This window comes from Brassica napus, unplaced genomic scaffold, assembly GCF_020379485.1.
Source record: "Brassica napus cultivar Da-Ae unplaced genomic scaffold, Da-Ae ScsIHWf_883;HRSCAF=1252, whole genome shotgun sequence".
NCBI classification, from domain to species: domain Eukaryota; kingdom Viridiplantae; phylum Streptophyta; class Magnoliopsida; order Brassicales; family Brassicaceae; genus Brassica; species Brassica napus.
The window spans coordinates 103,516-111,466 of NW_026016922.1; the positions used below are offsets into that span (position 1 = coordinate 103,516).

Below are 7,951 nucleotides of genomic sequence, written 5' to 3' on the forward strand. Positions count from 1 at the left end.
ATAGATTGAGTTACTTGGCTCAAAATAACGATATAATTGGTCAATGTTAGGATCCTAAATCAGTGACATACTGTATATGCCTAATTAGGTTAAAGTTGCTACTTGGTAGCTTCTGGGCTTAGTCAAATAAAATCTGAAATAAAGGGTTGTATTAATCGACATTTTGAAACATTTTTACTGCTTTAAGGCCCTATTGGTAACTTGTAAACAAACAAAGCTCAAGTAATCCAGAGTTCTTGCTGCTTATGTTTGGTTTTAAAGTTTTGTTTAAATGGTTGAAGATCCCAATTATATTTGTAAATCTTAAACACCAGTGAAGAAAAAATAAGATATGTTTCATATGGTAAACACGTTTACATTTGAAAAAATCACATAAATACATACAAGCCGCGTGCATATATAAGATTTTGCACTTTTGTTTTGGTACTTTGAAGAAAGTATCAATAATACCAAAAAAAGAAGAGGAAAAGATGGTGGAAATTGAGGTAAGACAGACGCGAAAACTTCAAGGTGGTTGTTGACTTTGTAGACCGTCGACCGTCTAGCACAAAGAACACGCTCTCTCACCTTTGGTGATGAAAAGATACTCGCTTTACATCTTGTTTACTAGTATAATAATCTTCACATTTAATAAAGCTGTCTATTTTTTTTCCTCACACAGATTCATCCACCAGGTTAGAAACTGTATATTTCTTTAGTACCAAGTGAAAATTACTGAGTGTACAAAGAAAAATATACCAGAAGATTGTAAAATTACTGAATGTACAAGGGATGCAAGTGCAACTGGATTATCAATATTTGGAATGGAATGATATGAAATTATTTATTTCATCAATTCTAAATTTTTTTATCATTTATCTTGAATGAATTTATTCAATTTTTTTTCTCTACATTCCATTTATGATATTCCATTAATTTCTATTACATCAAATTATAAATATGTTTACTAGTTACATACAACCAAAGAAAAGTGGACAAAAAAAAATACAACCAAAGAAAAATATACCAGAAGGTTGTGATTTGGTCCATTATATAAAAATTACGAAATGAATTTCTTTATCCTTTTATCTCAAATTTTATTGAAGACTTTTGTAGGATTATAGTTGACTTTATGCTCACATATATATACACTGATCAAAACTTTTTAAAAACATAAAGAAATTGTGAAACAATAAAAATAAAATGAAATGAGTAATTAATGAGTAGATTAAGACATTGGACCCTCCACAGGCGATAAAGTAAAATAATCAGAAGTTGCAGGAGGCAAAGGAGGACTACTACTAATACTTGGAACTTGGAAGTAGCTATCGTGCGCATCTGCCTCCAAGTCCAACACCTTATAACAAATTTCCGCCGGGAAGAAAGAAAAGTCTCTCTGCCCTCTCTTCTTTAGCCTCCAGCTTCTGCAAACCATACGTACAAACAAGATAGACACAATCCTCCCTACCTCCTTCTTCTATCTTCATCGAAAGATTCAACCACCACTCAAGTCTTCTCTCTCTTTTTTGGAAAGAAAAAAGGTAAAAGCTTTCTTCTTTCTGAGCAAACTCCCATGAATTTCCCTTTTGGGGGTTTAGGGTCTTTCCTTTTATGTTCCTACTTCGGTATAATTCGATTTCATGCGAACTTAGATTATAAAAATTTGATCTTTTTTTTGTGGGGTTTGAAATTGAAATCCATTTTAGGGGTTACCATCGTTGACCAAATGTCTCGACTTTGTTCGAATCATGATGTTACTTAATCATGGAGGAGAAGAAGGATTTTTATAACCATGTCTCTGTTGCTTGCTGCTTAAACCCTATATAATTGGAAACTTTTTGTTTTAGTCTGTGTCTGAAAGTTTCTATATTCGTATTGTCTATTTTGTAAAGACTAAAACAAAAATGCCTATTTTTAGTTTGTTCTTGTTCCGCAACACCGTTACTGAACTCTTCGTTCACTTAAACAGTTTGTGTGTGTGAGAAACAGCGTAATGAGCTGCTTTGGTTGTTGTGGTGGTGACGATTTTCGTCGAGTTGCTGAAACTGGACCCAAGCCAGTGTACGGCGCAGGAGGTACTTTAAGCTTATAACCCTTTGTCTATCCTTTGGCTAGCGGCTAATGTTGATGAACTTTTTTATTCAACCGTTGGCTAAGGTCACGGTGGAGGTCACCATGTAAGGACAGACCCACCCAAGAACACACCAGTCATTCAGATGCAGCCTATCTCCGTGCCGGCTATTCCAGCTGATGAGTTGAAGGATATAACTGATAACTATGGTTCCAAGTCCTTGATTGGTGAGGGCTCTTATGGAAGAGTGTTTTACGGTGTTCTTAGAAGCGGCAAGGCAGCTGCCATTAAGAAGCTGGATTCTAGTAAGCAGCCTGATCAAGAGTTTCTCGCACAGGTACAAATGCTACTTAAGTAAATCAAACCGTTAAAGTTGAGTTGCTGCTTAGTTACTGATGTAAATAATGTTAATTAGGTATCAATGGTTTCGAGATTGAGACAAGACAATGTTGTTGCACTTCTGGGATATTGCGTTGATGGCCCACTCCGTGTTCTTGCTTATGAGTTTGCTCCTAATGGATCTCTTCATGATATTCTTCATGGTAAGTTATTAAGTCTAAAACATTGATTCGGTACGACTTGTAGATGTGAAGCTATTAACTAATGAAATGTGGTGAGTTTGTTGGGTGTAGGTAGGAAAGGAGTGAAAGGAGCACAGCCAGGACCTGTTCTGTCGTGGAACCAGAGAGTTAAAATTGCTGTTGGTGCGGCTAGGGGACTCGAGTACTTGCATGAGAAGGCGAACCCTCATGTTGTCCACCGAGACATCAAATCCAGCAATGTGCTTTTGTTTGACGATGATGTTGCCAAGATTGCTGACTTCGATCTGTCTAACCAAGCCCCTGACATGGCTGCTCGCCTTCACTCAACTCGTGTGCTGGGAACCTTTGGTTATCACGCTCCAGAGTAAGCCCTTTACTTGTTTATTTGAATTGTTTTTGTTCAGACTAATCAATGTGGTTACATTCAACTTGTGCTCAAAGACTTTTGGTTATTATTATCTTATGTTTTGAGGCACTAAGTCCTTCCTTGGAATAATCTTTGACATTATTTTGGATTGCATCTCTTCTAATTGACCATACTAGAGTCTTAAACACAAACATTTTTGTTTTGGTTCTGCATTTTCAGGTATGCAATGACAGGGACATTGAGCACAAAGAGTGATGTCTATAGTTTTGGAGTTGTTCTGCTAGAGCTCCTCACAGGTCGTAAGCCAGTTGATCATACCTTACCACGAGGACAGCAGAGTCTCGTTACATGGGTAATGCTTAGTGCAGCTCTGCTTCTTTTTTCTGGTTTACTCATATTGATAAGAAAAGGGAATGTGTCTGCACAATCATGTTGATTTTGTGAGAGATTAGATAAACTCATTATTAAATGAAAACGCGTTTGTGTGTGTGTATCAGGCAACTCCTAAACTGAGTGAAGACAAGGTGAAGCAATGCGTTGATGCAAGACTAAACGGAGAATATCCTCCCAAAGCTGTTGCCAAGGTAACCTTTTGTCATAGTGTCGTTGTGTCAGTAGAGAAGGTTTACCTTAGGACACGACTTAGAAACTGCTTCTCCATCACTTCCATCGTTTTCGGTTCCTTCTTAATGTATCCCTGTTGTAGGCCTAGATTGAAATACAAGTCTCTTCTAAGGACAATAGAACCTAAGCATTGATGTATGATTTTTTTGGGAGTCTGATTTTGGTTTTTTCTCTCTTATATGACTCCGGTAATGATCAGCTGGCTGCTGTAGCTGCGCTATGTGTGCAATACGAAGCAGACTTCAGGCCAAACATGAGCATAGTGGTGAAGGCTCTTCAGCCTCTCCTCAATCCTCCTCGCTCTGCTCCTCAAACTCCTCACAGGAACAATCCTTATTGATGTCCTCCAATCTGATGCCACGCTTCTTCATCATATCACTTATTTCATTTGTTTTTGTTTGAATCCGGTTTGTGTAAATTCGTGAAAATAGGCTTTTTATTTCTCACAATAGACATGAAAGTCTCACTTCCAAACCTGAATGGTGTTGCTCTATTTGTTTATGTTATTTCATGCCTGCGATTGTAAGTTTCTACTAATTATACAATATATGCGAGGAATGGATTATTCATAATATACTCATTGTGTTTGTGCCATTTTGTATAACTTAGAAGATGGATTATTGCTGCATAGGTGGTGAAGTGAACATTCTCTCCATCTGTTCAACTGAAGATCTTGTGTTGCTTTCACTTAGATACTCGATCCTCTGACAAGGTTACAGCATTTGGTGTAAAGTCCATGGCCATGCCACTACTCTGGAGCTTGATGTCTATGTGTTATTGTGAGTATATAAGTTTCTACATAAGGAGTTTTATGATCAACAGGACATAAGTAATATATACATAAACTGTGTTAATTCACTTTATCGCCAATTGATTTTAAGTTGGAACTTTATGGAAACTCAACATGATACCGGAACCTAAACACAGGCTGCCCAACCGAATATTGAAATCAATCCGACCCGACGAAAGTGGCTTGAAACTTAACAGTTATGTTGAAAGTATGAAGGTAATAAAAAAGGTACAACAAAGCTATACAAAAGATCTCTCCTCCTCTAGACAAGAGAAACAAATCTTGATGTTCTCGCTATACATATCACATAATAAACTCATATAAACAGTAAAGATTCTAAACAATCTCCAAAGAATCTATATGTTTCCCTCTTTTAAACCCCAAAGTCATTAAAAGGGTTTGATGTTTTAGTCTGTTACTTAAATCTTTGCATCTGCTATGGTATCATCCTTATTCGTATCTGTGCTTTCTCTTGGCTGCTTCCTTCTCCTTCGTTCCTAATAAAACATTCATCAAACAGATTATTAACACTCCAGTTTTGTTTCTTTCCTGTCTGAACTCTGAACTTTGAAATGTTTTCATTCTACATACCTCTCTAGGCATCACAGGGTACTCATCAGATTCAAGCATCCGAGCAACTTGACTCATCTTCGGCCTCTTGTCTGCATCAGGATCAACACATCTCAAAGCCGTCAAAAGCGCTCTTTTAAGTTCGCTTGTCGTTGGTTTGATCTCAAGCTCTTTATCCACCACTTGTTCAAACTGTTTCTGCTGTACCATTAGCTTCAACCACTCCACCATATGCACCTATAACAAAAACAAATCAACTTTCAATCTCTTAATCTTCATTGTGTCAAGCATATAAATCTCTTTCTTTACCTCTTCTTTAGGCCGTTCATAATCCACTGGATACCTCCCAGTAATAGCTTCCAATAGAACAACACCAAAACTATACACGTCACTCTTCTCGTTTAGGAGACCAGAGTTAGCATATTCAGGTGCAACATACCTAAACATGAAGAGAGAAAATTATTAAAAGTAACCAATGGAGATTATGAAAATGTAAAGTTTGTATAACTCACCCGAATGTACCCATGACTCTAGTACTCACATAACTTTTATCAGCTCCAAGCAGCTTAGCAAGACCAAAGTCAGATAACTTAGCATCAAAGCTGTCATTCATCAGTATATTACTTGACTTTATGTCTCTATGCACTACTTTAGGCTCAATAGCTTCATGAAGGTAAGCCAAACTGTGCATCACAACAACACATTCTCATGAGCTTACAAGAACCAACAAGTGTGTTTTAAAAAAAAAAAAAAAAGGAAGCTTACGCTTTAGCAGTGCCAACAAGAACTTTGATTCTAGCCTCCCAAGTAAGATGTCCTTGGTGACTCATGTCTCCATGAAGCCACTGCTCTAAGTTCCCATTGTTCATGTACTCATAAACAAGCATCCTATGCGTCCCTTCAACGCAGTATCCAAGAAGCCGAACTAAGTTCTTGTGCCTGACGTGTCCTATTGCTTCCACTTCAACTCTGAAGTCTTTATCAACTTGTCCTCTAATTGTTAAAAAAAAAACAATCATATCAAACTCAAAGATCATATGAGCATTTGAAGAGATAAAAAGAAACTTACGGATTGTTGAGCAGCTTCTTGACAGCCACAGGGGTCTTGTTAGTTAAAGTTCCATGGTAGACAACTCCATAGCCACCGTCACCGATGATATTCTCTTTTGAGAAGTGGTTAGTCGCCAGCTGAAGGTCGCGGAGAGTGAACCAGTGACCCCAACCAATGTGAGAGCCTTCTTGAAGACCAGAGAGATGAGGAGAATGAGTTGTTTCTGAAGTAGGAACATGTTTCTCATAGTTATTATTATCACCATTTTCAATGTTTCTCTCGCTGAACTTCTCATCTAGAGGTGTGCCATTGTTGTTGTGTGATGAGACGTGATCAACGCTTATGTCTTTGATTTCATCTTGATGGCGAGGGGTTTCGGTTATGGGGAGGAGTTGGATGAAGTGGGATCTTTTGGATTTTTTACGGAAGCTGAGCCATACTGAGACGGCGAGGATTAGTATGAAGGCTGCGAAGAGAGCAATGACTATGATCTCCCATAGCTCAAGTGCACCGTATCTCTTTGTTAGAGTTTGTTTCAGCTCAGACGCCATTGTAGTTCACAGATACTTGTATGATGTATGTGTATATAATTTTTTTTTTTTTTTTTTTTGTAACTGATGTATGTGTATGTGTACCTGCATAATTTAAAATGGAGCATTAATGTAATCAAATTTGAATGTCAAGGGAACAATAAATCAAGAACTAGAACCTAACGGATGAAATTGAATTCTCAGATCATTATGTAATAATTTAGAGTTATAAAAAAATATAGAGTTATATATATATAAAATAAAAAATTAAAAAATATATATATAGAGTTATAAGCATTTGAAAGTTGTGATGGTAATGAAGAAGATTAACAAGAGGGTTGTGCTAAATCATAATCTAATAACATCAACTTTGTCTCAAAACTCAGGAGAACAAAACAGAGTACAATAAAGCAAGAACAAGAACCTAGCAGATAAAGAAGATACTGAAGCTAATGAGGAAAGTCAATTCTCGGATCTTTCTGTAATAATATTGATGGTAATGAAGAATATCAACAAGAGGATAAAGCTGAATTATAGTCTAATAATAACATCAACTTTGTCACAAAAGGACATAAACGCAAGAGACTCAAACAGAGGAGAGAAAAGACAGAGTATATAAGAAACTAAAAGTCTAAAACTTTATCCTGAGAAATCAAGAAACAATATAAATCTGATACCCAGAGACTTGAGATAAAATAATGAATTGAGACCTTGGAAACTCCACAAAACCAAAATAAAACACTAAACTCATTTAGTTCTGAGTAAACCAATACCTGCTTTTCAGAAAATTTTCTCTCTACTTTCGGTGGAGACTAGAGCTCGAGTTAATAAAGGGAGGACATAAACGAAGAGAGGAAACGAATTATTGTCTCCATTTTAAGAAATCTTTAGAGAGATCTTTGTAGGGTTTACATTGGTTGTGGGGGAGAAGAAGGAGGGAAACAGAGAAGAGAAGGAGGTTTGAAGCTTTCTTTGATGTTTCTTCTTCTGGAATATTTTAATGCTTGTGGTGCTGTCTTTGCTTTTTTATTTTCTTCTTTTTCTGTTTAATTTGTTTTTTTTTTATCTTTCTAAATTGCATTTAGTGATTTCTTCTTTTACATCTTTCGGCAATTTAATTATTCATTTAGTTTCTGTTTCTCTTTATTTTTATAAGTTTCTTTGTGAAAAAGATCATAGAGGCGACTTTTTTCTCTATTAGCAAGTTTTTGTCGTTGTTAAGTATTTATATTATTAAAACTGAAGTACAAATTAGGTTTGTTTGGAAACATGACTTGTAGTTTAAAAAGATGGTTTGTTTGGAAACATGGATGACAATGTTATATGAGAATTGTTTGGAAACTTAGATAGCAGTATATGTATTTTCTTTTATTTACATATTTAGTCATTGCATTTATAATAAATTAGGTATTTCTTTTTATTTACAG

The 7,951-nt window shown here is 36.2% G+C and overlaps 2 protein-coding genes across 3 annotated transcripts; one reads left to right on the forward strand and one right to left on the reverse strand.

The window, feature by feature from the left end:
* The first annotated feature begins 1,247 nt into the window (after positions 1-1,247).
* On the forward strand, positions 1,248-4,157 carry LOC125606414 (receptor-like cytoplasmic kinase 1). Of its 2 annotated transcripts, none has more exons than XM_048775482.1 (8): positions 1,248-1,520; positions 1,949-2,054; positions 2,137-2,387; positions 2,466-2,592; positions 2,683-2,956; positions 3,179-3,311; positions 3,457-3,543; positions 3,783-4,157. In XM_048775482.1, the coding sequence occupies exons 2-8, from the start codon at positions 1,973-1,975 to the stop codon at positions 3,921-3,923; spliced, it is 1,095 nt and encodes a 364-aa protein (XP_048631439.1). In that variant the 5' UTR covers positions 1,248-1,520; positions 1,949-1,972; the 3' UTR covers positions 3,924-4,157. The 2 variants fall into 2 exon arrangements, with proteins under 2 accessions (XP_048631439.1, XP_048631440.1); XM_048775483.1 differs by having other exon boundaries at positions 1,969-2,054.
* Positions 4,158-4,552: 395 nt separating this feature from the next.
* LOC125575641 (probable receptor-like protein kinase At3g17420) lies at positions 4,553-7,542 on the reverse strand. Its single transcript, XM_048775481.1, has 7 exons — positions 7,298-7,542; positions 6,013-6,629; positions 5,709-5,936; positions 5,456-5,626; positions 5,253-5,382; positions 4,965-5,180; positions 4,553-4,870 (listed from the first exon to the last, which is right to left on the reverse strand). Exons 2-7 carry the CDS (start codon positions 6,543-6,545, stop codon positions 4,793-4,795), a joined length of 1,356 nt encoding a protein of 451 aa, XP_048631438.1. The 5' UTR covers positions 6,546-6,629; positions 7,298-7,542; the 3' UTR covers positions 4,553-4,792.
* Positions 7,543-7,951: the final 409 nt, after the last annotated feature.

Excerpts from the sequence above, each read along its gene's own strand:
- LOC125606414 (XM_048775482.1), top strand. The coding sequence starts at position 1,973 with ATGAGCTGCTTTGGTTGTTGTGGTGGTGACGATTTTCGTCGAGTTGCT. Across the intron at positions 2,388-2,465 it reads ATCAAGAGTTTCTCGCACAG|GTATCAATGGTTTCGAGATT; the intron begins GTACAAATGCTA and ends AATGTTAATTAG. Across the intron at positions 3,544-3,782 it reads CTCCCAAAGCTGTTGCCAAG|CTGGCTGCTGTAGCTGCGCT; the intron begins GTAACCTTTTGT and ends GGTAATGATCAG.
- LOC125575641 (XM_048775481.1), bottom strand. The coding sequence starts at position 6,545 with ATGGCGTCTGAGCTGAAACAAACTCTAACAAAGAGATACGGTGCACTT. Across the intron at positions 5,383-5,455 it reads AGAGTCATGGGTACATTCGG|GTATGTTGCACCTGAATATG; the intron begins GTGAGTTATACA and ends CTTCATGTTTAG. Across the intron at positions 4,871-4,964 it reads ACCCTGTGATGCCTAGAGAG|GAACGAAGGAGAAGGAAGCA; the intron begins GTATGTAGAATG and ends ATGTTTTATTAG.